At 43.3% G+C, this 26,420-nt stretch overlaps 3 protein-coding genes across 9 annotated transcripts; 1 reads left to right on the top strand and 2 right to left on the bottom strand.

Moving 5' to 3' along the window:
* Positions 1–147: 147 nt before the first annotated feature.
* LOC144210800 (apical junction component 1 homolog) lies at positions 148–5,578 on the bottom strand. 4 transcript variants are annotated; one of them, XM_077737695.1, is made up of 3 exons: positions 5,268–5,578; positions 4,180–4,270; positions 148–4,109 (listed from the first exon to the last, which is right to left on the bottom strand). In XM_077737695.1, exon 3 carries the CDS (start codon positions 4,088–4,090, stop codon positions 1,115–1,117), a length of 2,976 nt encoding a protein of 991 aa, XP_077593821.1. In that variant the 5' UTR covers positions 4,091–4,109; positions 4,180–4,270; positions 5,268–5,578; the 3' UTR covers positions 148–1,114. The 4 variants fall into 4 exon arrangements, with proteins under 4 accessions (XP_077593821.1, XP_077593822.1, XP_077593818.1 ...); XM_077737696.1 differs by having other exon boundaries at positions 5,327–5,578; XM_077737692.1 differs by having other exon boundaries at positions 148–4,270.
* A 676-nt stretch (positions 5,579–6,254) lies between these two features.
* On the top strand, positions 6,255–7,045 carry minar2 (membrane integral NOTCH2 associated receptor 2). The gene is made up of 3 exons (XM_077737942.1): positions 6,255–6,386; positions 6,455–6,670; positions 6,845–7,045. The coding sequence occupies exons 1-3, from the start codon at positions 6,294–6,296 to the stop codon at positions 7,043–7,045; spliced, it is 510 nt and encodes a 169-aa protein (XP_077594068.1). The 5' UTR covers positions 6,255–6,293.
* Positions 7,046–7,441: 396 nt separating this feature from the next.
* Positions 7,442–24,577, bottom strand: slc12a2 (solute carrier family 12 member 2). Of its 4 annotated transcripts, none has more exons than XM_077736762.1 (28): positions 24,332–24,575; positions 23,571–24,248; positions 17,796–17,915; positions 17,252–17,327; positions 17,007–17,102; positions 16,757–16,896; positions 16,320–16,430; positions 16,140–16,248; positions 15,736–15,860; positions 15,578–15,662; positions 15,295–15,443; positions 15,122–15,229; positions 14,922–15,045; positions 14,666–14,767; positions 13,644–13,799; positions 13,354–13,453; positions 12,503–12,614; positions 12,275–12,415; positions 12,085–12,191; positions 11,920–11,999; positions 11,686–11,829; positions 11,279–11,326; positions 10,654–10,776; positions 10,368–10,479; positions 10,131–10,217; positions 9,922–10,057; positions 9,552–9,619; positions 7,442–8,990 (listed from the first exon to the last, which is right to left on the bottom strand). In XM_077736762.1, the coding sequence occupies exons 2-28, from the start codon at positions 24,123–24,125 to the stop codon at positions 8,855–8,857; spliced, it is 3,450 nt and encodes a 1,149-aa protein (XP_077592888.1). In that variant the 5' UTR covers positions 24,126–24,248; positions 24,332–24,575; the 3' UTR covers positions 7,442–8,854. The 4 variants fall into 4 exon arrangements, with proteins under 4 accessions (XP_077592888.1, XP_077592890.1, XP_077592889.1 ...); XM_077736764.1 differs by having other exon boundaries at positions 24,328–24,478; XM_077736763.1 differs by lacking the exon at positions 11,279–11,326 and having other exon boundaries at positions 24,332–24,577.
* Positions 24,578–26,420: the final 1,843 nt, after the last annotated feature.

The following is a 26,420-nucleotide window of genomic DNA, read 5'->3' as shown; positions in this document are numbered from 1 at the left end:
CATTTTTTTACTGATTGTAATGGAACAATCATGTTTTTTTTACAGCCAACATTTCCTACCAATTCATAGCTCAATACCTTTTACTTTTGTGAATAGCTTGTAAATGAGGTGAATTATGTTGATTTCATAATAAAACACACCACAAAATAGCAGTGTCATGGTTTTATAATGTAAATTTAAAGGGAAAAAATGACATAAAACAAAGGTTTGACATACTACGCACAGCATCTATTGTGGCACCACTGTCTTTTTTTCCTAACCAGTTATTCCAGCTACTTTTTATACTTTTGCGTAAGGACAATGCATACAAGTTTTGCATGAAAAGTTATGTCAATGCAAATATGGAGTGGAAAAGGGAGCTGTCCTATGCGCTATTGCTTCAGGAAAACCAAACAATTACGAAAAAGCTAGTAGTTTGTCGCAGATGGAACTCGGATAAACTCGTTTCTTACCTTTGTGAAGACAACTGATGGAGAAAAAAAATGGCTGAATAAATTAGAATATTTAAAGAAAAAATGGTTGAAAAAAATAGAAAAAAATGGCTTAGCGTGGTTAGTGTGTGGGCCTCACAGTTTTGGGGTCGTGGGTTCGAATCCACCACCTGTGTGGAGTGTGTATATTTTCTTCCCCCAGGCTCACGTGGGTTCTCTCCGGGTAATCTTGCTTTCCTCCCACAATGCAAAAACATGCATGCTAGGCTAGCTGGTGGAACACTCTAAATGAGCTAACCCTAGCTAATATTTGTCTCCTTGTGATTGGCTGTTTGAGAAAATGAACAAAGGAGCTAACGCGCGCTAACGTAGCGTGACATTTTCTAAGCTAACGCAACATATGATTTACATAATCTCCTGTGCTTGAGTCTTTGGATTTTGGAATCTCCATTCATGCATTCATCTTAAATGACTCCATTTATGAGAGTCATTACATAAACATGAGCTAAAACCAAGAAATTGGATTTAAAAACCTATAAATGAGCTTTGCATAGAGTTTCCTTTCACAGAACGCAAGAATGGATATTTGATCTCATGAAATCCGGGAAAGACGACGAGGATAAAAACTATGTTCAGTTTGTGAAATAAGAAATCCAAAGTTTCTGGTTTCCCGTGGCCTTTGTTTATATGATGTCATCGAGTAGGTGTGGCGTCCCCACCCAGTCCAAAGTCCTGGGCTCGGAGGCGGCCATGATCATGCACATGAACTGCTTCCCGGTCCTTTTGTCCACGGGGTAGATGGTCGTCGGGGTGAAGCGGAGGTTATTTTCCACAAAGTCGCAAAGTTGCTCGTAGACACGCGGGTACTGCTGGCGCAGGAAGACGCCACGGATCCGCAACTCGCGCTGGATGTTGACGAAGCAGATTTCCCGGGCTTTCCGGCCTTCTTCGCCCTCTTTGTCGATGTCCGCCGTACCAGGAGGCGGAGTCAGGATCAGCGTCTCCATGTCGCCCCGCCTCTCGTGGCTCTTCCGTTCGGGGCTGAAGGAAGCCAGGGCTACTTTGGCGTGCTTCCTCACCGCCGGGGCTCGGTTCCTCGGCGAGGGTCCGTCGGACGGCGGTTCGCCCACCGCCACAGAGACGTTGAGGACGAAGCACTCGTCGGGGTCGTATTCGCGGCCGGCTTCCTTCAGCTCCCGGCCGTACTCGCCCAAATGCTCCTGGAAGGCCTCCAGTTCGCGCAGTGATAGGTAGGTGGGCGAGGCCGGTAGGGCGTCCAGGGCGTCCGGCCCGGCTCGCAGGAAGCTCAGCGAGGAGGCGGCGTTGGGGAATCCCAGGAAGAGGACGCCACGCCCCCTGGAGAGGTAGCCCACTTTGGCCAGGCGAGAGAAGGCCTTGTGGACCGGGAGTGTCTCGCGGCAGTGCTTGATGATGTGGCGGCAGGAGCTCCCCACGCGGCCGTAGACGCAACTTTCCTTGTGGACGTCCCAGTCCTCGCGGCGGCAGTTGCGCGAGCAGTAGTAAGTGTAGCAGCTGTGGCAGGATTTGAAGTAAAGGCAAGCGTTGAATAGCGTCTCCGTCCGACGGCAACGGTTGTTGGAGCACATCATGGTGTCGTCTTCGTCCGGGCTGCGGTCCGGGGAGCAGCAGCCGTCGGCCGCCGAGGCGCAGCTGGCGTGGCCGCCGCCGCTGGGGGTGGCGGTGGCGTCCACGTTGGAGCCTTCCCGGAAGGAGCTGGGTTGGAATCGGACCGAGGTGGGCTGCCGGTCCAGGGGTGGAGGCTCTTCCGTGGCCGCCATGGAGTTTTTCCGGGAGAGGGAGACGGCTTCCTCCTCGTCGATGAGCTTCTTCAGCTGGTCCAGGATGTCCTCGCTGGCTCTCCGGCTGGGGGGTTTGTAGTCCGTCACCAGGTCGGCCAGGAGCTCGTCTAGTTGCTCCAGGCTTTGTTGGAGCGATGTTTCCTTGTTGGGGGATTTGGTCTCGTGCTGACCTTCGTCCGGGGGGTCCCAAGCGCCGCTACTGGGGGTTCCTCGGCTTTTCCCGCGGAGGTCGTTGTCCGTGATGGTGATCTCGGGGGTGACCGACCACTGCCGGCTGGTAGGGCTCTTAGTTGTCGGGCTTTGGTCGATCAGGGAGTTGTCGGATAGCGACAGGGCGGCGTAACGTCTCGGCGAGGTGGATAGATTGACCACCACGGGTGGCGCTCGGTCTTCAGGCGTCCTCGCCGCTTTACGAGGATCCAGTTCCGAGTAGCTTTGGTGCCTCTGAACCGAGGCGGGTGCTTCCCTCTCGGCCTGCGAGTTGAGAATGTCGTCCAATGAGCGTGAATAGGGTTTCGATTCCGTACCCATTCGTTGGGTCTCCGCGCCGGGGTCCCAACCCCATTGGGCGAACGCCGCTTCTTGTCCGGCTCGGGTCGGAGCGTAGGCCGCCGGATTGGGGCGATAGCCGGGAGCGTAGGAGGTGTACCAGTCGTCAGGGGGCGCCGGAACCGGCCTGGCGTTTTTAGGGCCGTCTGCGTAGTGGGCTCGTGCCGGTAGGTGGTGCAATGGCGGCAAGGCGTGGGTTTCGTGTGGGTAGTAAAACCTTGGCGGGGCTGTTTGAATTTGATAGGACCTGGGGTCGTCTCCGTAGAAGATCCTGGCTGGTTGCGCTTGGATGATGTATGGCCCTGGTGGGTGGGCGCTATAAGATTTGGGGTAACCCGCCTGCAAATTGTACGGGTAGTGCTCCGCTTCGCCGTAATAAGCCCCCGCGCCGCCTCTTTCTTCATGTGCGTATTGGGCTTTGACGTTGGCACGATCAGGGAAATAGGAGGTCGGCCTTGGAGGAGCTGCAGTCGTCACATATCCGCTAGGATCGTCTTCGAAAAACATTTGGAAGGGGACACCAGGACCGGGTCCGGTCATGTTGTCCACATCATAGCGGGATGGTGGTGTCCCTTCTGACGCCACCTCCATTTGGTCTTTGTACTTATTGGGCAGACTGCAGGACTGGCGAGCGGCTCGTCGGCTTTCTAGCGACTCGCCATGCGTCGGCGCCCGGGAATAGGAAAAATGGCGGGGTACGGTTAGACTCCGACATGCCCATGGGTGCTGCCTCGACCAGGGGACGTCTGTCGGTGGGGTGGCCTTCCTCTGTGAGGGGTGACGTGACATAGGCTCGCTGGGTTTAATGTCCACCCGGCATCGGACGTGAGGACTGGTCGCCGGTTTGTCTGGCAACGCCTCTTCTTCGGATGGACGCGTGCTGTAATAGGCCGAATATCTGATGTCGTCAGCGATCCCGACGGGGTAGGCTTCGTGGAAAGGAGCCGCGTGGGTCCAGTCCTTGCGAGGTGAGGCATCAGGCCGCCATTGTGGCTCCCCAGCGGTCCGCCATTGTGGCTCCCTCCCTCTCCTCCCCGAGGCGGGGCAAGAGGACTCTGAGGGTCTGGGTTGGAGTCCCGTCTGGACTCGGGGTGCGCTTTTAGAGCGAATCCTTCGCTTGGGTTCGGGAACGGCGCCATTGGTCTTGACCTCCGACGGTCGGGACGTTAATCTGGGGTTGAAAATGTCCGGGGCGGAGAAGCGGGAAGCCTGGTGGCGGCCCGTGGCGTTCCAGGCCGCGTCGTGGCCGGCGCCGTGACGCTCCGACCTCTTCTTGTACGGGGACTGCATGGAAATTTCTGGTGGCGTGCTGCGATTTAAAGGAGGACGTTGTTTGGAAGGCGGCGAGGATTTGGAAAGGGACGTGACGGGGATCTCACTTGAAACCGATAAGTCAGGTGGTCCTGTGAGTGTCATCTTAAAGGGACGCCGTTACTTTTCTCCATGAAGATGGACACTTGTGGGCGGGGCCTAGAAGAAGAAAAACACAAACAATTAGGTGGGAATGCGTTTTTTTCGATACAAATGTATATATATAGTTTTTTAATGAGATGTTTTAAAGTGATGCTTAGCTAAAGGGCTAATTCGGTCAGTAGGTCAGAACGTTACGGTAGATAAAGAAGCTTTTCCGTGTCTCCACTTACTTGAGGTCAGTGAGCATTCTGATAAGCGTATGATTTTTAAAGAGGCATGTGTCTATAAAAATGGCACTATTTAAATAAAAAAAATTTAAAAAATGAGTTTTTATGAGGAAAATGGGCAGTTAAATGCAAGTTATGTATATTTAAAATGATAGAATTGTGAGGGGGTTCGAGTTAGGTCAAATTATGGCAAATTTTACTTTAAATATTAAAAAAAATCGTGATTATGTTCTCGTTTTGGCCATATGGCCCACCCCTAATGTCATGCAATGATATATATATTATATATGCAGAATGAACATGACGTCAAATGGCAACAATAAGGACCAAATTAAATAATAATAATAGTAATAATAAGTTAGCAGTACAGTAGTAGGAGTAGCATAGTAGCATAAATACATGTAGCATGGATATAAATGGTGGAATCTATTGCTTGGTGCACTGCGGCCCAAAAATATTAAAATTCATTCTCCCATGCAATTTTAGCTCTAATATAAATAATAATAATAATAATAAACGTGACTTGGGGTCAATTGGAAGGCAAATTTAGCTAGCTCCACCTATGCACAGGGTCAGATAATGTAATAAAATAAATGTAATAGTAAATAACGTCTCGTGCACGTCTAATTGGAACACATTTAATTAATCGAGATCGTCGATTAGATCAACGAACGATGAAATCGTGCGCGTGCCCGCAGCGACAATTGCGATGACGATGATGTCATGTGAAAACGACACGATGGAGCACACACACCAAATAGTGGAGTCACCCCCCCAAAAAAATAAAAAATAAAGCACATTAATAAAGGCAAATGCAAACAAAATACCGTAATTCCACGCAGATGAATCGTGCCTGCATGTCATCCAATGATGCTTGGTATCTTACCACATCAGTCCAGAGAGCCACTCTCAGTGTAGCATCCATTTTTGTGGGGGGGTGACGAGGGAGGGAATTTGCCAAACACGCCTTTTTGCTTTTTTATGGGGGTCTCCCTTCCCCAAGGTTACATAGACGTGCGTGTGCGCATTGTAGCTGCACCATCCGCATCTTTCTTGCCGCAACCACAACCCACCACTGCCCACCGCCCCTCCCTCTAGTGGGGCGGAGGGTCTCTCCCAGTTCGATCCTCCATTTGACTCCACTTTCCCTTCATGTGGGGAGGTCCCCCAACCATGCCATGCCACGCCCCGCCTGGTCACATGATCAGAAATCGACCCGATCAGCTCATTTTTTTCAATATCGGGAAAAAAGATCAAGTTTTTAAAAGTGCTATGACCCACATAGACGTCCAATCCAATGTCATAAATACGTGGATATTGTTTATAGCTCTTCATTCATTTACTGAAGTGCAAGGTTCGCAGGGGGTGCTGGAGCCTATCAGGCATGATTGGGTGGCTAGCCAATTGTTCAATTTCTAGGTTACATGTATCAAAGTGGCGGCCCGGGGGCCAAATCTGGTCCACGGCATCATTTTTGTGTGGTCAGGGAAAGTCAATTATGTGGGCCGACTTTATTTTTTAGGAAAAATTAAAATGATAGATATATAGATGTATATTAAATTTCCTGATTTCCCCCTTTTAAATCAATAATTGTTATTTTTTTAAATGATTTTTTCTGTGTTTTTAGTTCAAAAATCGTTTTTTAAATCTAAAAATATTTTAAAAAGCGAAAATAAACATTAAAAAAAATGACCGGGGGTGGTGGAGGGTTTGGGTTTCTGACCCAAAATGGCGGACCCTGACTTGCAAGTGATACGGGCTCATAAATACGCCTCATTTATTATTTCTGAGCGCACCTGTTTGCAGGTTGTAGCTTATTGCGGAGTCACTTAGCCAAATGCTAACCGCTAACAATGGTAACTCCCGTTCCACCCAACAACAATAACCCCCTGAAGTTCCTCAAACTAGACGTGACGATGCCGCCGCTCTCCGACGGGACGACTCAGGTTCGAGCCCCTGGCCATCCCATTCTTTAGTGTGTGTGTTTATGTTTTCTGTGTGTGTATTGGAGCAGAAAGCCCAGAGAAAAAGTCCACCTACCTCTCCTGAAGACACCATAGCATTTGTGGACAGATACGTCACCCCCGGACATCTGCGCTCCAACATTAAGGAAAATCCTCTGTACATGACGAGAGATGTGACAGACCATAAGTTTACGCCATCCTGGACCATTAAGGAATACAGCATGCAAAAGCAAACAACTCCTGGGCAATTGGCAGACTTTTTGCAGGTAGCTTAGTAGAAGATGAAGCACATAAACAATAGATGGCGCCCATCATTAACACACTCAAAACAACAATTGAAACATGCTTTGTATTGATGTTGAAAATGGGAACATGTCTATTGAAATACTGACCGCCATACACCGTAAACTTTGCACTTAACTGTATTTTTTTCTGCCAAGGATAACCAGAAAACGCCAAGGGAGCTGGATTTTTGGCTGGAAGATCTCTACACACCCGGATTTGATGCCTTATTGAAGAAAAAAGAAGCAGAACAGCGACAGAAAAGACTCCACACAATACTTTGTGTCATAGCTTTGATCATCGCCATTGTTATCATCATTGTACTTGTACCGGTTTTGGTACTACGGAACAAAGTTTGACCCATTTTTAGCAAGTCCCGCCTATTGGATCAAAATAAATGGATTAAAACAATAATATTTACTTCTCCGGCGGGGCAGACGTCGGTGACCTTTGACCTGAATGACATTTTTAAAAAATATATAAAGTTAATACTTACCAGGAGGTACTTCTCATTATTATTAATATTTTTTAATTGTGAACTGGAGGTCGGTGACCCTTGACGCAAGTGAAAGGTCACTTAAGTCAAAGGTCACCGACCTTTGATCCACTGGAGAAATGAATATTCACAATCCTGCAATTGAGGGGAAAAAAAGGGATAGCGAAGATAAAGAAGATGCGTACCGGAATGTACATGTCAAGGAATGAAAAAATAAAGACACCCAGTGCTCCCCCGTGAAAATAAAGTGACGCGAATGTGGCCTTTTCAAATCGACACGAACTTTATTACATGTTATACAATCTGAAATGCATAGAGGTATACGTTCATTCCCACTTGACTCATTCTAACGTGTCACATGACGCAGAACTGCCAACGTTCCAAAGTTTGGGAGGAAAACAAAACAAAAAAAAGTCACTTTTGGATAAGACTACTTACATTCTGATGGCAAACAAAGGGTGGAGTGGGAGGGGCCTGAGTCCTAAAGTGGGCGTGTTATAGCTCGAGTCACCACAGAAGCGGCAGCTACATTTTGGATTGAGGGGGAGGGGCGATTACATAGTAGACATATAGTATAGACATATACATATATATAGAGAGAGATAGAGTTATATAGAAATGTGGTCTATTCAATGGTCGTGAAAACAAGATGTGACCTCTCCAGTATGGCTTACAAAAAACTTTCGTCATTACTTCTGGTATTAAGGCAAAAAAGTTGCTAACTAGCTTGTTGGATAGTGGCATTCGCGTTCGGGGGGGGAGGGGGGGGGGGGAAATTAAAATGCAACCAAATAATAATAATAACCGTGAAATGGTTACAGCAGGCTGGTGTGGGAATACTGTCGCTATATCTAAAAAAAAAGTAAATAAAACCGTTATTTAAAGTGGCCCCAAAAAGCCAAAAATGGAGGAATTGAGGCTTTGGAAAGATGATTTTTAAAAGGAAGACCGTAAAGTTTGAAGGACGAAGATAATGAGCCAAAATGATAAAAAAAATGGGGGTACTGGTAGAAAGTCGTCATGTTATTAAAGGGACAAGACCTTTAATTGATGCACGCCACGAATACGAATCAAATTGGGAAGAAAAAGAAGAAAAAATAATCAATCAAACTATCTATGAATGCAAATATACTGGCTTCTAACTAAAGATTGATGTCCGATTAAGAGTGGAAGGCACATCCATAAAAGGCGGTGGTGTCGCAAAGAATTCTACGTTCTTTTCTCCAAATACCCGAAGAAAAAGCACCCTCTGTTATTCCCCCAGATTTTACAAACATTCTAACCAGTCCGGCCGGTCAAGACGAGGCCAAAATTGGCGCTAAACCGTTCAAAAGCAATCCCAAAAAAACCGTTGGGAGGAATGAAAAATGTCCGGTCGGAACGCCGTGAAAAAATGCGGGTATTTTAGCAACAAATAACGTGAGCGAGTGGGTCCGTTTTTACAAAAAAGCACCTTACACTCACCTTTGATTGTATTTTTTTTTTTGTCCTCATCTTTGTCCTTTCTACGTTTTAGTCACGTTCCTTTAAAAACAGTGTGGAAATAGCTTGGAATTATATAGCTATGTTTGGAATATATATATATGTTCATATATATTTATAAGGGGTCTGCTAACAGACTATTTGTTGGATGTGTGTGTGTTTTTGTTTGTTTTTTTAAATGTGTTTTCTTTTAAGAATAGAAGGTTAGGACACTCTGGTGGTTTCCACGCACCAATAGGATGGGGGGAAGGTCCTTGGACAAGACCTCCAGCCAGGCCATGTATAGAGTACTCGACACGGCGCCTTTTCTGGCTAGTGGCAGGCTCCTGAAAACAAAAACAAAAAAATATTTTTTTGCCCATTCATGCTCCGATATCCGTAAAAAATTTTTTTTAAAAAAATATTGACATTGATCTAAGGCAGTGGTGTCAAAAAATACGGCCCGCGGGCCGAATCTGGCCCGTCTGGTGGTTTGGTACGGCCCGGGGAAGAAAGCCGCATTGTATAAAAAAAAAAAAGAATTTTCTTTAAAATGTGTAGTTCTTGTATTATACGCTAGGGGCGCAATGTTTTAGGACGTGTAGTTTGGTACGGAACGGGGAAGAAAGCTGCATTGTATAAAAAAAAAATATTAATTTTCTTTAAAATTTGTAGTTCGTGTATTATCCGCTAGGGGCGCAGTGTTTTAGTACGTGCAGACGTTCATGTTCATATGTTATTCTCTTGTTCATTATATATTGTTCATAATGTAAAAGGAAAATTCTGTTAATAAACATTTTGATAATTTACTCATTATTTGCACTATTTTTTAGTATTAGTGACTAATAAAAAAGAAAAAAAAGTGGGCTTATTTTATATATAAAAATAAAATGAAGGAAGGGTCTTACATGACAATGAGGTTGGCTGTGTTGGAGTGTTCCTTCAGTAGCTCGTTAAGTCGGATTTGACGATTAGTCTGAAAAAACAAACAAAAAAATAACAATATTTAATGCTCAACACAGCAAAACATTTTTTCAAGATTGCAAGGAGAATTGCTGGTTTATAAATTAGTCTATTCTTTGCAATTTGGGCTAGAGTAGCCAGTTTTTTGTTGTATTCAAGAGCATTACTTCATAATAATGGCTCACATAAAAGTAGTTAGCATGTCTGCTATATAAAATGTTATTATATTGTACTAGAACCTCTAAAAGGCCACACAAAACCAAACAAACTCTGGGATGGCTAAAAAGGAGTGGGTCACGTGACGTATTTCAAGACCTTGGCACGATAAAGCTCCAGTTCGTTGTCGGTGATCCTCCAAGGCTCGCTGTCTTTCAAACGCTCGGCGGCTTCCGGCTCCATGTCGTCTTCTCTCAAGCGGTAAGGCTCGATCATCTCCTCAAAGGCGGCCAAGCTAAAAAAAAAGGAGAACATTTATGTGCTTTACTTTAAATCCGAGTTTAGAAAAAAAAGGGCAAATAACTTACTGCTCTTTTTTGGGCTTAGTGTTGACATCCCCCAGGACGGTGATGTCTGAAAAGTCTATCCTGAACTTGCTTAAAAGAGTGGCCATCCTGTGTGGAAAATACAAAAGAAAACAAAGATACTAAATTGAAGTAAAAAATTAAATGGGATGATATGTGAGCATTTCCAAATGTAGAAGAGTGTGGGTGGGTTTTATTTTGGGAAACAGTGGTGAAGTGTGAATTATGGGCTGTACTCACGCTCGACGGTCATGGTCAATCCTGTTGATTTTGCCGCCGATAAAAACTCGGATCTTGCAATCCTTCCAGCGCTTCTTATTGGTCAGCAAATAGGGGATGAGTAGAGTCAAACCTACATGACAATAAGTCAACATACACCATGAAACTTTGAAAACAAAATGCCACCATGTTTATTTACAGGCTCAATATAGTAATTAATATAGCCACAAGACAAAGGACTCTCGGGGTTGACTTCTTTTCCATTTTTTCCCGATTTTTCCAATGTCCATAAAAGGTAATGTCATACCTCCATCGTCAAAGAGCCACCAGACATCAACAGTTCCCTTTCCTTGTTTCTTCTGAAACTGCTGACTGGCTTCCAGCAGCCTTTGGTCGGACACATTTAGCGATACATTCATGTTCTTCTTGTCTGTGGAGATGGTTGCCAGATATGGGGATGAAAAAAAAGCAAAGCAAATGGTCATTCAGGTGTAAAATACATTCTAAAAATCCCACTTGTATCGCCTCGATAGCGAGGAAATATCGGCAGACGACAAAGAGCAAGACTAAGGAGAAGCTGCCGAGAACTTTGCGGCAATCACAAAGACACGTCGGCACCTTAAGATAACCAACGCGCCATTTGCAGACACCAGAAGCAGCCAGACTGAAGACGTTTGGAAGAAACAAAAGGTTGTTACAGAAACTTGGATTAGCTTTTTAGCCACACAAACACACAAAGGAGTCGAGTGTGCCGTCTTAATCTCGGAAATCGGATAGAAAGCGATCTATCGACTAGCGGAAATGGTTAGCTTAAATGAACTTAGAGGAAATAGTGGAGGAAAGACAAAAAGAAAGAAGACAGAAAGCCATAGATAAGACGACAAAGCTGCAAAAGAAAGACTATGAGGCCACTGCTTAAGGGAATATCCTGCCTTTTTTCAACAGGGGCTGCGATGTAGCTTTGCCATCGTCTTCTTCATCTGCGGAAAAAACGGAAGACAAAAAAAGAGACAAAAATGCAAAAATGATTGGATTTCCATTGACTCAACGTTAGTGGAATGCCTCGCCTCCTCAAGTCAAACCGAGCAAATATTAATATATCTATAATCTGGCCAGTTAAGGGGGTTTCCTTCCTACTGGGATAGATTCCAGCACCCCTGCGAACTTTGTGAGGATAAACAGCAAAAATCCTTTCTGCAAAGTTAAGTTACGAGACACTAAGCTCCTTCCTACACATGGTAGTCTTGAGAATTCACTTTTTGGAGATTTTTTCCTCCTATTAATCATTTAAAAATATATGTATACGGCCACTGGGCTAAACTCCGTTTAGCTAGTTTACCTTTCTGGACTGCAGGACTGTTTTGGAGGCTGGTAGCTTTGGAAGACAGCTTGGACGAATCCCCGTCCGAGTCTTTGCTGGTGTCAATGGACACGATCACGTCTTTCATCCCAGAGGGCTTCTCTTGGGAGGACAGCAAATCATCTGGAAGGCAATCAGATGCTATTCAGTCAATGTTATTGGCAGTTAAGTGAAAATAATATCTGAAAAACAAAGCTGGTGGCGATGGGCAACCTTGTCCATGGATATGTGAGATGTCCAATCCTTCTTGCAATCTTAAAATAACAGCGCCGTACTGGAAATCAAAGGCATCGCTAGGAGAAGATGAAAATAAAAACAAGACAGAATCAAAGATTAAGACGGTGTTCAAGCGAGATCAACTCTTGGGTTCAAACTTACTGGAACATACTGATGTAGGTCTCCACGTTCATCATGTCTCCATCTCGCCAATCATTCTTGAAGCCCAAGACCAGAGTGTTGGGCTTCAGGCGACCCAAACCTGCGGCCTAGAAAAGCAACCAACAATTTAGGCTCCGATAAAGTCGGGCAATTGCTAAGCTACATTTTCTGGGTACTAAAGTCTTGGTACCTGAAGGAGATATTGACTCCCCTGCCTCATGTCTTCTGCAAACACAGCCGTGTAGAAAGCCTTAGTTTCATTCTTCAGTAGCCAACGCTGATACCGGGATTGGTCTGTGGCCAGATCTTTGAAGTTTGGCCTTCTGCAACCCTTAAGTTCAAAAGATACACATCAGGACGAAGGCACGGATATAAGTGAAGGTCACGTGGCGATGAAAACAAGAAAGAATTGGCTCACCGCCCGAACGTGACCGCAGATCATCAGGCCGACGTTCTTGGTGAAGCTGTGGACCAGGTCCAGTAAGGCTGGACGGGAGTTGGGGTAACCGGTCATTACCAGACATTGGGGTCTAAAAAAATAAGTTAAAAAAAAACAAGTAAAACTTTTGAGGTCAGTGTTCTGAAGTGTTTTCGTGTTGCCGTGGTCTCGGAAGGCTATCGGGAGGAGATTAGCACAATCAAAGGAAATATGTTAAGCTCTTTAGGTTGATAAATCGCTAGCGAGAGGACACGAGAATGACCTCGAAGGCCACAAGAATCACAATTCTGAAGACAATATTTCAGGGCTGTCAAACTCACTTTAGGCCACATTAACGCCGACAAGATCACTTGATTTTCGGCCCAAAAAGTTCCCTTACGTGCCACCAGGGGGCCCGGTTTTGACGGCAAGGGGGTAAATAAACAAATGGGATTGCTAATTTACTGGTTAAATTGTAATGTTAAAGACAAAATAACCAGTCAGCCATTTGATGTTACTGTATTTACTCACCCCATGCACCGTTAAAATGGTTTAATTTGACAATTTCTCGCGTATAAGCCGCCCCTAGGTTTATAATTTTTGAAGAGGGAGTACAAATGTGTTACTTGGAAGGGAAAAACTTGTATTTCTGAGATACTGTATGAATCAAAAGCACATTATTAGGGAATTAATTCATCCAGTAATGGTGGTTTTCTTACTGCAAAACAGAAAATAACCAACAAATAGTCAATGCTACTTTGCCGACATCTACTGATAAAAAAGAGCAAGTCTTGTGCGCATATAAACCCATTTTTTTAGGGGGTAATTCAGACATAATCCAAATGAAGTACCTGAAATTCTTAATATGGTCTTCCACTCCGCTGAGGTGCAAAGTGTGGGTGAGAGCCTGATGGTATGTCAAAGCCTGAGTGGAAGAGCCCCAGTTCACATCTGGATGGAAGGAACGCCATGGAATTAGAAACCATGTTTGTGGGTCACCCCGCCGAGCCACGGGTCGTCTGACCCCGCGTGGCGTGACGGCCAATCAGAGAGGCCGGCGTGTATGTGTAGCTGAGCGTCAAACTGTGTCCATCGGTGGCCCGGTTTCCATTCGACGGCGTTTTTCAGCGTACGGACTTACCCGGCTTTTTGTAACTGACGTAAATGTAGAGTCCAAGAACAATGACGTTGGTCAGAAGGGCGGCCGACCAGTTGATGACAAACATAACCACGCAACAGAGGACCGCTCCGGCCAAGGAAACCCACATGTTGTAGTATTTGAAGCTAGGACGCCAACCTAGGACAAAAAAATAATTTAAAATTACCATTTGGAACAAAAATAGGGATCACTTTGTCTGTTAAAAATCAGGAAATTAGACGTTAAACTCGGGGTTTTCAAAATTCTAATAAGTAAAGAATGGATTAAGCAGTTTTAAGACAAAAAGGGGAGGGGACATAGGATATCTCTTGGGGGCGTGGTCTTCAACTAAAATAAAATGTTATAAAAGAGCATGGAGAGAGTTTTTTTGGATGTTCAATGTCTGTAGGTTAAAAAAAATGAGTTTTCAGTTTGTTATATATGAGATCAGAAAGTTAAACCTGCTTTTTTTTAATCCACTTGCTGTTGAGGGATAATAGAAATTGGAATTTTAGTGATGGTGGACGGTTATACAATGACTACAACATCAACAACAACACAAACGGTACATTGAGTATTGCCACTTTGCTCAGATTTATGCAAGGTTTCTCTTGAGTGACAATGGGAATTATTAAGCTTAAATTTCCAGGTCCAAATGGTTCTTTTTTGGATTAAAAAAAACGATTTGATCCATATTTTTAAAAGGCCAAGCCTCAAATTGAGCCATGTACCGTTTATGTGCTAATCATAGAATAAAGTACTTGGACACGGAGTATTTGTACCTGGAGCACAGCTAGCTAGCGCTCTGGGGTTAAAAGGGAGAAAAAGCATATAATTCAATATGCAAAAAAATAAAAATAATAACACAGAACATATATTTTTGACTTGTTTTCATTCCTGAAGGCATATATGGCTGCTGCCTGATTTTTTGGACTCGATTCCACTCCTGTAAACGGCTCAAATAGTGTAGATAGACCAGAATTTCATCTTTTTTTCCGTCAATCTTTGGGTTTATTTGGATTTACCTGGAGAGTTAGCCAACGAAGCGTGGAACACAGAGAAGTTGATCAAGGCATAGGAGGCCAGGAAAAAGTTGGAGATGATAGGAGCGATGATGTTCAGCTCGGCTGCAAAAGACAACAACAGCGACCAAATGATCTTCTTGCCATTTACCGTATTTTCTGGCATATTTGCCATCTCCACGTACTACAAGCCGCACCCTTAAGATACTTGTAAATTTTCACTCCCTGACTACATGGTAGAGAAATGTGGCGACCTTACCAATTAGGATGAAGCCAAGAGCAATCACAAAGGTCAAGATGTACCCTCGGAGAGGCTCGTTGTTCTTGCCGTAACCTTTGGCAAACATTCCCAGGCCGGGGTAAATGTTGTCTTTACACAAAGCCTGTCAAATCAGAACACAGTTATTCATATATTCTATTTCTCAGAAAGCAAATTCTGTCTTTTTTGCTCGGTCTTACCTGAAACACTTTGGGCGCGCTGACCAAAGACGCCAACGCCGAAGACAGAGTGGCCGAAAAGATTCCGGCCGTGATGATAGGCCCAAAACCCGAAACCATGCTCATGACCTGGACAGATCGTCAAAATAAGTCTGTTTGATCTTGCAATGTTTAGTAAAAATCGTGTCTCCTACCTGGAAATCATTTTGTAAACCGTAGCGACATTCCACGCCGTCCTTCCTACAGGCCGAGAAGTCGAAGCCGAAGTTACAGGATGCGTCGGTGCAATTCAGACCCAACTGAGGAACCATGGTGGCGTTGGCGTCTCTCACAATGCAGGAACCTGGAATGTATTTTATACATTTTTGATTATTATAACTTTTGTACAGGAAGTACATTTTTTTTTTGTAAATCCAATTGTCCAAGCTATGTCTTTAAGGGTCTCAAAAAGGAGACTATATCCAGCTAACTAAATACCTGTAGATACGGCAACTCCCAAATAAACAATTCCGGTAACTAAAATGGCTAGTAGCGTTCCTCTGGGAATAGCCAGTTGCGGGTCCTGAAACAAAAAATCCCAGACAAATAAGATAAAAATGAGATAACAGGAAGATCTTTTCAAACATTTAACTCACCGCAAGGTCTCCAGAAATGTTGGCCCCAGCTAGAATACCAGTAGCGGCGGGGAAGAAGATGGAAAAGACGGAGAAGAAGGTTTCCCCTCGAAAATTTGGACCCATGTTCTCCCACATGATAGAAACTGGGAGAAAAAGAAGCATATTAGCAGAAAATAAAACTATGGATCGGTATCAAGCTTCTGGACATCTTGCTGATTAGATTAGAACTTTATTTCAGACAGTATTGGGGAAATCATCTTGGTTGCAGTAGCAAGTACAGACACAGAAGACATTGTAGACCTAGTTAAGGAGTTGATCATTTGATTCAGGGGTGCTGGAGGAGGGAGATATGGAAACCAGACTGGATCTAGACACCCCATTACCTTTTTCTACACGCTACATTAAGAGATACAATGTCATACCATCGTAGCCAAAGAAGCCCATGGATTCCTTTGACTTGACGGGGATAAAAGTTCCGATGAAGTAGTTGATGATTGCAGTCACCAGGACAAAAAGCAGGAAGATCTGGGCCTGAGGTAGGAAAGTTGACAAGTTGCATTTTTGTTGTTGTTGTTGCTACGGAATAAAGACGATTGGCTCACCTTGGCTTCCCATTCCATCCCCGCAACAGAAATTCCCAGGAGAAGGATAACGGTAATGGTTCCGATAATTCGTATGTCATTAATTTCATCCGTCATCAGGGCATCAGCACCCTGAAAATGAAAAAAATATATATTGAAGCATTTTATATTGCTATAAAGTAGAGCTGGACGATAGGACAAAAATTGTTATCACGATAAAAACAATTTAAAATAAATTCTGAGTCCATATGGTTAATTTGGCAACAGCGCCCCCATTCTATGCGGTGGTCGAGTGGTGTAATTGCAGTTTAAAAATAGTTTTTTTTAAGTTTATATTATTATTGACAAAAAAAATTACAATAATTACCATTATTGTTTCATCGCCCATTTCTAGTATAAAGTCCAAATAATATCAAATAGACACCCCCTAGACGTGAATGAAGGGTGAAGCGTCTTACCGCCAGAAGTTCCACTACCGTTTCAGCGAAGCCCACCACGTACATGGCCACCGCCACGGCGTTGGCGAAGGCAAAGATAAGCCCGATGGAGCCGCCAAACTCTGGGCCCAGACTTCTTGAAATCAAGTAGTAGGCCCCGCCTACAAAAGGTCAAGAAGTCGTACGTGGTGTCATAAACAGGTACAGTAGAAATGGATGGTGGATTAAAATGGTAAATGCTATATTTTCAGTCTTTTTAGGACCTGCATACCTCCTCGAACAAATCCATTGGTTGCAATAGCTGAAGTGGAGAGTCCCGTGATGGTGGTCACGACGGTGGCCATGGCAACAATCAAGCAAGATAAAGCTGAAAAAGACAAAATGTTACCTTTTAAAACAGCTGGGTCCACAAATAAAATGCTTATTGAGGCAATACGGTGTGGTGTGTTCGTACGGGACATCGATGGGGATACTCAAAGCTTAAAATATGAATCCAAAAAGGTTGGAGTGGCTTACCAATTCCAGCCTGTCCCACAATCCAGGACATTCGGATAAAGAGCATCACACCCCATATGTTCAGCATACATCGCACCTGTAAACAATACAAACACGCCATTTTTTGCATATCTTCCGTTGTAGGTCAAATTTTAATACCAACAAACAATATTCCAATAATTTTGTTAGCAAAAGGGTCAAGTAGCATGGTCAAAATGTTTATCCTATTTATAGTTGAGCCAGTAATAAAAAGTAAATAAAACCAAATATCTTAAAAAGTTGTTAACTAGTCATCAAGTATGAATTTTGTGAAATTCTTCTTGATCTGTTCCAACCTCCAAAATGTATTTAAACGTACAGATTGGCTATCCCCCTTAATTACTGTGACTATTAAATGGTGATCATGTTAGCATGTTAGAGCATGTTAGCATGTAGCATGTTGTGTCACTGGATAGATACTAGGTTTAAAAATGTTTTTTCCCCACAAAATATGATGATTTCAATATAAAATAGTGATTATTTCCCCCCTTCAAGAAGTGATATGGTCCAACATAAAACTACAAACCAGAACTCCTTTAATCCATCCAAATTTGACGACCCCTTTAGATTCGGCGGCCTCCTTCGCGGCGGATTCCTCGGCCGGCGTGAGCTCGTCGCCATTGGCGAAGCCGTCCTCGAAGGGTTCCTGGAAAACACCAAAATGGCCGTTAAGACACAAGAGAGAAACCGGTCCACTTTGGGTGACACACATTTTGTAAGAAAAACTCAATGTAAACATTAGAACACGTGCAGAAGAAATTCCCTGGACGTTTTAAGCTGTTTCCGTCCCTCCTGGCAATTTAAGGGGAGCTGCTGTGATATAAAGCTTCTTAGAGGAAGTTATCTAACAGCTCGTGACAACTTGCAAGTGGAGAATTTTCAACGGGACTGGGGTTCTTCCAGATTGTCTTTTTAAGTGTTATGTATTCTTTTTGTCAAGTTGTCAATATACTCTGCCATTGTCTATGCCGGTATGGGGAAATAATGCATTCTTGCATGTTGACAAATTCAAAAAGGAGGTCATGTGGGCAGTACATCCAGGAAGTGTGTCTAGTTTGTCATCCCTTGGTAAGATGGCGGTGTCCTGAGTGAGCAATGACAGGCACAAAGTGAGTTTTTTTCACATTATATGCAAAATACACTTTTTTTTCATTGAATTTCATTCATAGATGTCAAAATAAACTATGTGAAGTGTTTTATCTGTTAATCTTGTCTTTATTTTGAAATAACTGACCATATCTGCCGCATTGTTATGGCATTTTATGCATGTCAAGTCTAATTTATGCGCGTATAAGCCGTACTCTGGATTCAGTCTATTTTTTTGGCGACAAATACGACATACATGCAAAAAAATACGGTATATTAAAATTTAAGCTTCTTGACAAGGGATTATTGTTTGAAAAAGTCAAACTATGAAGCCAAATAAATGAAGTCTATTAAATAAAACTTGCGTAGCTGGTCAAGAATTTAAACAATCAACTATTGGGCTTCTATTTTGAACTATACACATTTTAATAGTTGTTTATAACTATGTTTAAATCTTGGAAAGTGCCCAGTTGGGTTAAAAAATGTGTCACCCAAAAATAATTTTACTACAGCTTTGTCTCTGGGTGGAGGAAAACTAAAACCTGCTGTAAAATAACAGCGTGGAAAAAAAAACAATAAGCCTTTTGTTGATGTGAGTGAAGCTGGGCCCGTTTCCTTCTGAGCCTTCAGAGCTTGCACACCATGTGATGGAAAAATAGACGTCACTCCGGCCATTGAGAAAGACATTGTGTTTGGACAAGAAAAGGGGAGCTTTCAATTCAAAACATCAGTTAAAAAAATAAAAACAAAATTGCAAGGAAGAAGAGTCCATTAAAAAGGAATTCGTTAGCACTTTTTAGATAACCATAAGCCTTTAAAAAATGCACCATATTGCCAAACTTTTGAAAAAAAGTGCAGCTTATAGTCCGGATGATGCATCTGGTACTATAGGTGCAGAAATTTGGAATTTGGACTAAACGGGAGATCTGTGATTTTCTTTCAATTTTCTCCCAAATGGAGCGATGGATAAGAGAGACAAAAGGGAAATGATCGGGTAGCCAATGGTTTGTCTCCACATTGTGAGGCGGAAACCTCAAACCCTGCCGGATTCTTTGTTCCTTTCTGGCACTCCGACTCTTGCTGGGGCCCCGTGAAGGTCCGGCGCAATTGACAGCGACAGTCAACGACCTTTTTGTTTTGGGGTAGTCCCGGATGACAACCACATATTTTTTCGCAAAAAAAATGACTGAATCCAGGCTTATACGCGCATAAATTAGACTTGACATGGACATAAAGGCAAGAAAATACGGCCGATTTGTTCAGTTATTTCAAAATAATGTGAGAAAATAACGAGATATTGGGAACTATTCTTGGTAACACATGTGGACATTCTTCTTGTAAGCATGATGGGAAACACGTGAAGACATTTGCAAATGTTTATGGAAAGAAGGATGTCCGACAGCAAAAACAGGAAGTTGAGCTGCGATAAACAAACAAACGAGCACCATTATGTCAAATTGACCTTGAAATATAAAGCGTTAAGATTGCGAGATGCTAATAAAAATAAGTTGGCGACTCTAACTTATGGTCAAAAGGAAATATTGCTAAATAATCCATTGTATGTAAATTAGGCATGTTGGCAGTGAGGATTTGTTTGTTTGTTTGTGGGTGGGCTGCATATTCATGTGCCCCTGGGTCCAAAATATTGACCGTAACAGAGTTGAAAGCCAGCAGTCAATTGAGGTTCCGGCAGCCAAGGTCAAGGTTACGCCGCCCATTAAAAAGGGAAAAAAATTGGAGCTGATAAGGCAAGGCTAAGGCAGAAAATTATTTTTCAAAGATGGCGGAATGTTGTGTAAAATGTCAGGAAAAAAAGGGAAATAATCTCGATGATAAACTGACTGAAGTTCTTGTGTAAAGTCGTGGGCGGAAAAAGAGAGATTGCTAAATAGTTAGCATGTAGCATTTTGGTTAGCAGAATGTGGGTTAGCTTTAATGATAATAATAATGGAGGAGTGCATGAAAGAAGTAACAGTTACTAAGCGTGTTGTAATGCAAGAAGCCATGACAAAGGAAATGGCTTTCGTGCCAAAAAAAGTCAAATCCCTTGGCGTCCTTCACTTCCTGTTTGTGTGTGTCTTTATGTGTCTTTGAGTGACCTCTGATGAAGCAAACAAAGGGAGCCACATTCTCACATATGTCAAATCATGACTCACAACGCTTACGCTATTGTCATCATCACAATTCCTCGAATAGTAGTTTAGCCTTATATGGATAGGTCAATGCCAGTATTTCATTCATTGTTGTTCTTTATATGGTTCCTCTCGAATAATTTTTGGATGAAATGACTATTTGCTGGACTATAAGGCGCACCTTCAACAAACGGACTATGTTAATGATTAATTTATTTCACTTATAAGGCGCAGAAGCAGTAGGGGATTGTGGTTTACATCCACTAGATGGAGCTGTGCAATGATTAAGCGATATTGATCAATATATAAGGCGCATCGGATGCACTATAAGGCGCACTGTTTTGCGCCTTATAGTGCGGATAATGCAGAATATCGTACTTTGTTCATTGGGCAAAACAAGTTGCAAGATTGCTATCACAAAGGAATCAGTTACCTTCTCGGTTAGAGGGCTAGTGGTAGGCACGCGGGTGGGTGTCAATTGTCCAAGCGCCCTGGGGGAGGTATCTTTGGCAGGGTTTGCTTTTTTTTAATGTATTTATTTATTTTTAATGTGAGATAGCATGTCCAATTTTTATGGTACTTGAATGGGGCTCTACAATGCGCCAAACCTTTTTAGAGCAACTATCAATTAAGTCTCTGGGGGAAATGTACCAGCTGTCTTGATCCATTTACTTAATTATTTATCATTACTGGATATATTATTATTCCAAAAACAAAAAAGTCATTCCTACACTGCTTATCCTTGTCAAGATTATTATATATAATTATAATTAATCTTTATTTTTGGTTAAATTCCTGTTGTGAGAGGAAAAATGTGGGTTTTCTCAAATAAAAACGGGATTAATACGGAATATTAATAATTTAGAATGTAAATAAAGGTCTTTAGAGTATTGTCTGATCAGTCAAGAGGATAAAATATATATTTGTAGTAATCACATGACCTCTGGATTGGAAATAACCAAACCAGTGAACAAATACAGTCACGATACAGTCAAGTCAAAAAGCCATTAGCATTAGCGTGCTGGCTAAGCAGAGTAGGACTAATTCTCCTTTGAATGAGAGAGAGGCAGCCAGTCGGCCTCCAATCACTCAAACAGTGGTGATTTATTGATTAGTCTACACAGTGGAATTTCCATTCCACATTTTGAGCCACAGAGACACGAAGCAGGGTGCGTCGCCACCAAGGTCAAGCGCGGTCAGCAAAATTGCTCGGGATGAAGCTCCGCTTTTTGACGTAATCCTCGATTTTCTGATAGCAGCTGTTAATTTGACTTGATGAAAATACTACGTGCGATGGATGGCTCAACTCGGCAAAAGCCTTTAAGGCTTTATAAATTTGGACGAAAAAGACAAAAGAAGCTCTATTTCTTCAACGTGCCCTCGACCGAGAAGCCCTTTCATCACAATTTAATGGAATGGTCAGATGGGAATTCAGATTATGAACAGTTTTAGACATCTGAGGTTGAAAACTGCCCCCAAACTTGTAAATTTCCATTTAGTACTATTTACCCGTTATTCCAGTTTCTCTACATTTAGCGTTATTAGCGTACTTTGTAAATTATCTTTGTAACAAGCAAAATAGTAGCCGAGATTCTACCAACCCTTACCAAGAATGTCAATTATAAAAATTAGAATTTCTCACAATATTATATTTAAAAAAAAATAATAGTAACTTAACCTGATATGCATTTTTCCTCATAACTTTTGTAAAAATACATTATTTTTAAATAAACATTATCTATTTATAGGCTAAAAACTCATTAATTGTGCCACTCACGTTGCGGGGGTGCCGGAGCCTAACCCAACCAACAACATGGCCAATCAATCAACCCCTCCCACACTCACACTTAAAATCTGGAGTGTTTAATCAGCCTATCTTGCTTTTTTTAGGAGTAGCAACCCCAAATACCCAGAGAAAAACCACACTGGCACAGGCAGAACATGCAAATCCCACACAGGAAGGCGAGAACCCGCAGGAATGGAACCCTCGGTCTCTTACATTCATTAAAAAAGTATCCTTGACATTTATATGATAGTCAAGGACCATTAAACGATGCCAGGTCACCACGCTCTGGTAGAAAAATGGTTCTTTAATCTCGATTAAAGGCTCGTATGGTTTTCCGAAGGAGTCGTCTGTCATCATCCGTCACGTGCACTTTTTTTTTGAAAATACGTTTGGTCGTTGCCAAAGTTGCCTTAGGGGGAGAACTTAAAAGATGAGGGTAGATAACACAAACTTGTTCCCAAAATAAAGAGTATACTTGCTATGTTTGTGTTGCTTTTACTCCTACCTTTTCAAATGTATACAGTATTTGTCTTTATAAATGCAGGTTAATATCAAACTAATTCCCGACAAAAGCGTGCCTGAACAGTAAACTATGACGCAGATGTTTTCAGCCGAGCTTGATGACGTACGCGTTCAATACAAGGAAAAAAAATGGTCGTGAAAGCAGGAACGCGGTGGATTAACCCTTTATCGGGTACCTAAGTCAGTACTATGAAGTGTTTATAGATACATAGTTAAAAAATGGCTTCTACATTCTTTGTGGTGGGCCTCCATGACTCAAAATATGGCATTTGCTTTAGAAGAATACCAGATTACCTTTTTTTAATTACTAAAAATAGCCAGCCATCCTATAAATGGTTAATGAGGTGATTTTTACACACACGCATGGGATTTCTATGGGCATAATTATTGCACTGTGAGCTTACTACCGCAATGACAATGGACCTCAGGCTTTAGATATGTAATTACATGCCTAGTCCATACACAGAATTTCTATCCCTGACAGCGAGTGGGTGCTAAAAAATAGAGCTGCAGGTTTTTTTTTTTTTGCTTCAACCTATTGTGACGACCTTTCGGCAAGTCTGGATGACAAATACTGCGCAGTACCGCATCTTAAGATTCAAAAGGAACATTTTGGACTTCTTTGTCCCCATGTGAGTGTCATAACACATGACCTTAAGATTTGAATCGAGGCCTTTGATAGACAAAACTTGGTATTTATGCAAGTAAATGGTTTTGAAAGCCAGAAGAGAATTGTGACCTGGGGCAAGAGGTGCAAGTGTCAATGTCTTCTTACCTTGTCTAGCTCATCGTGCAACTCGGACAGGGTGGGTCTGATGAGCTTCTCCCCCAACGGTGCGGCCGTCTGCCGGTAGAAGTCGATGTTGGGCACGGCGTCGATGGTGTTGTGGCCAAAGGTCCTCAGGTAATAGGTGTTCGTGTGGGTGTCGTAGTGATAGTGATGCTGGCCGCCGGTGGACGAGTGCAAACTGCTCTCGCTCATCACCGTATCCCCGTTCTGCATCCCTTCGGTCGGCGGCACCGGCGCCTCGGGGGAGACCGGGCTGCCGGCGGCGCTCGGGTCAGCGAAGTTGACCACCCGAAAGCGACCTTTAGCCTCTTCGCCGCCGCTAGTGCCCGGGTATTCGGGGGGAGCACCGGCAGGGGCCTCGGAACTCGGCGACTCGTCGTTGTCGCCGACGACGGCAGCGGCGGCGGCAGCCGCTTCGGCGACGAGGTCCACCTGGAAGCGGCTCTGACTGTGCGAGGGACCGGGCGGCTTCAGCCCGGTTTCGGGGGCTAAAGAATCCGGCTCCGCCGAAGCGGGAGCCGCGCTGGGTGGCGTCGACATGGCACTCTCGACGCCGACTAACGGGTCGGTACGGTGTACGGTAGGCCGGCAAAGCGGTCTCCGGTAAGTGGTTCCGTCACGCGAACACAAGCGGGGAGCTCTCCGGAAGCCGTACGGAGCACGCTAGCAACGACAAAAAAAAATAGAAAACCCCGTTAGTGCGAGACGTGGGGGTACAACATGGAAACTTTGAGCCACCTACTGACTTTTCCAGAGGCCGCCGCGAAGAAAAAGGGGGTTTTGGTAAGTGGGCCCCCTCGCTTTGAAAGTGAAGCAGTCCGTGGAGCGGCGAGGTGGTGTTTGGTCTTCCTGGAATGGAGAGCAGGATGCTGTCGTCGACCTTGCCGCAACTCCTCCTAGCTTCCTAGCGGCTCCCTCGCCAGTAATATACACGGACTGCGGTCGGCATCACTCAAGGGTGGGTTCCTGCTTTGCGTGACCTCGCGAGATGTGCGTGTTCGCGTCTCATCTTTCAACTTCGCGCCAGTGGGGGTGGGGGCCTGCGTGAGAGGAGGAGAAAAGATGGACGTCACTCGGCATTCGGGGGGCATTTCCACCAAGTTCAATTTTATGCTCGGCTTGTCACTTTTTACGCTCATTGTACCACCAATCAGACGTTAAAGGACGTCCAACCTGGTCGCGACCAGTCTTCCCAGTTCAAATCGTCATCATAGACTTGAAAGTTTACGTCATAGGTAACATAATGCTCCGACATTTCGAGAGGACATTAAACGTCACAACATCGAGCAAATGATGAAAAGTATGGAGAGTAGGATGGTGTGTTCAGGGTACTTTGGTAAATGTTCAATCTTTTCGCGACCAGTCTTCCCAGTTCAAAACGACAACATTGTGTTGAAACTATTTGCGTCATAGGTAAGATAATGCTGCGATATTTCAAAAGATGAAATTAACGTCATCACAAAGAATAAATTATGAAGACGATATACAGTAGGATGGTGTGTTCAGGGTAGTTTGGTAAACATTCAATCTATACACGACCAGTCTTCCCAGTTTAAATCGTCCAGAATAATAAAGTTGTTGTAAAAAAATAACATTTAATCATGCTTGACCCTGACTGTATTCCACCTCAAGCTGTGAAGAGGAACAGTTGAATGTCAGGTGATGATATGTTTATAAAAGTTGGCTTTATCCTGAAAACCACCTAACACACACATATACACTCTTACACACTTGACAGGAAGACTAAACCCGTGCCACACAATTCTACCCGACCAGAGAGGTTTACCACAAACTTCTGAATCTAGCACCAATGTGCCGTACAGAAAAAAAAGTGTCCAAGTTTTATTACCCCTACTTTCATCACACTTGAGAAATTATAATCACGAAATCTCTGCTGCCGAAATAGGAAATGTGCTCACAAAAACATGTTACTCTATTTCAAAGACACGCTACATATCACTGTTTGTTAATGAGCAGATGCCTCAAATTAAAAAAAACAGTGTTGTCATCTATTATGGTTTAATAAGATCTTTTTTTCCCTACTTTTGCTACGGTATTCGGCATCGAGGGGGAACGTTAAGTCGCATTTAGTGAACGTCACGGTACCCTGTTAAGGAAAAGGTCGCAGATATGGTCAAAACAAACGCGTGTGGTGATACATAAACTACATCCACCGCCATGTGAAGTAGCACTTTACTGTCAAGTGTTTATAACCAACGTTATTCTTCTAAAGACATCATCTTGGAACATTCAAAGTACATCATCGCAAATCACATCAGTCCATATTCATAATCTGTCCAGTTAAAACAATAAAGAATGCTTTTGAACTACTCTTATATGACAATTATCTAATTTTTAACGCACCAAAACATGCTATTAAATCTGTTCTCCGACGACAAGGTGACTTTGTTGCGGCTACTATTTAAACAAACACAAAAAATAATAATAGAGATGAAATGAAAGATTCGTACCTGCTCCAAGGTTTACTTTCAAGATTCCCAGCATATGTGACAAAGTAACATCTTGACGTGGACTGGGGTCAAAGGTCATCGTTGCTCGTTCCCTCGGTGAGGATTTCGGTGATGCTGCGAGGGTCTGCTGGAATATTTGAACTTGCTCGTCACAAAAATAACTCACCAGTGGCACACTTCTCACATTACAGTCAAATGTTTGGACAGAAATGGCACCCCGAGCATGTAGAATCTTTAAACACATGGACACACATTAGCCTACAGTCAGTTTTTTAGGGTAATCCACCATCCAAAAACTACAAAAATTGACGCTAACATCAGAATACAAACAATTGTTTGTCCTGGCCTTACGAAATAAACATTC

Source organism: Stigmatopora nigra, chromosome 17, assembly GCF_051989575.1.
Source record: "Stigmatopora nigra isolate UIUO_SnigA chromosome 17, RoL_Snig_1.1, whole genome shotgun sequence".
NCBI lineage: Eukaryota > Metazoa > Chordata > Actinopteri > Syngnathiformes > Syngnathidae > Stigmatopora > Stigmatopora nigra.
The sequence above is the reverse complement of the archived record's forward strand: the minus strand, read 5'-3'. Positions and strand labels throughout refer to the sequence as shown.

What these genes read in the sequence shown, in the direction of transcription:
- LOC144210800 (XM_077737692.1), bottom strand. Translation starts at nt 4,216, where the DNA reads ATGACACTCACAGGACCACCTGACTTATCGGTTTCAAGTGAGATCCCC.
- minar2 (XM_077737942.1), top strand. Translation starts at nt 6,294, where the DNA reads ATGGTAACTCCCGTTCCACCCAACAACAATAACCCCCTGAAGTTCCTC. An exon ending in TCTCCGACGGGACGACTCAG is followed by an intron (nt 6,387 to 6,454) that starts GTTCGAGCCCCT and finishes GTATTGGAGCAG; the next exon opens with AAAGCCCAGAGAAAAAGTCC. An exon ending in AATTGGCAGACTTTTTGCAG is followed by an intron (nt 6,671 to 6,844) that starts GTAGCTTAGTAG and finishes TTTTCTGCCAAG; the next exon opens with GATAACCAGAAAACGCCAAG.
- slc12a2 (XM_077736762.1), bottom strand. Translation starts at nt 24,125, where the DNA reads ATGTCGACGCCACCCAGCGCGGCTCCCGCTTCGGCGGAGCCGGATTCT. An exon ending in CAGTCCTGCAGTCCAGAAAG is followed by an intron (nt 11,327 to 11,685) that starts GTAAACTAGCTA and finishes TTTTTTCCGCAG; the next exon opens with ATGAAGAAGACGATGGCAAA. An exon ending in TGGAGCTTTATCGTGCCAAG is followed by an intron (nt 9,620 to 9,921) that starts GTCTTGAAATAC and finishes TTGTTTTTTCAG; the next exon opens with ACTAATCGTCAAATCCGACT.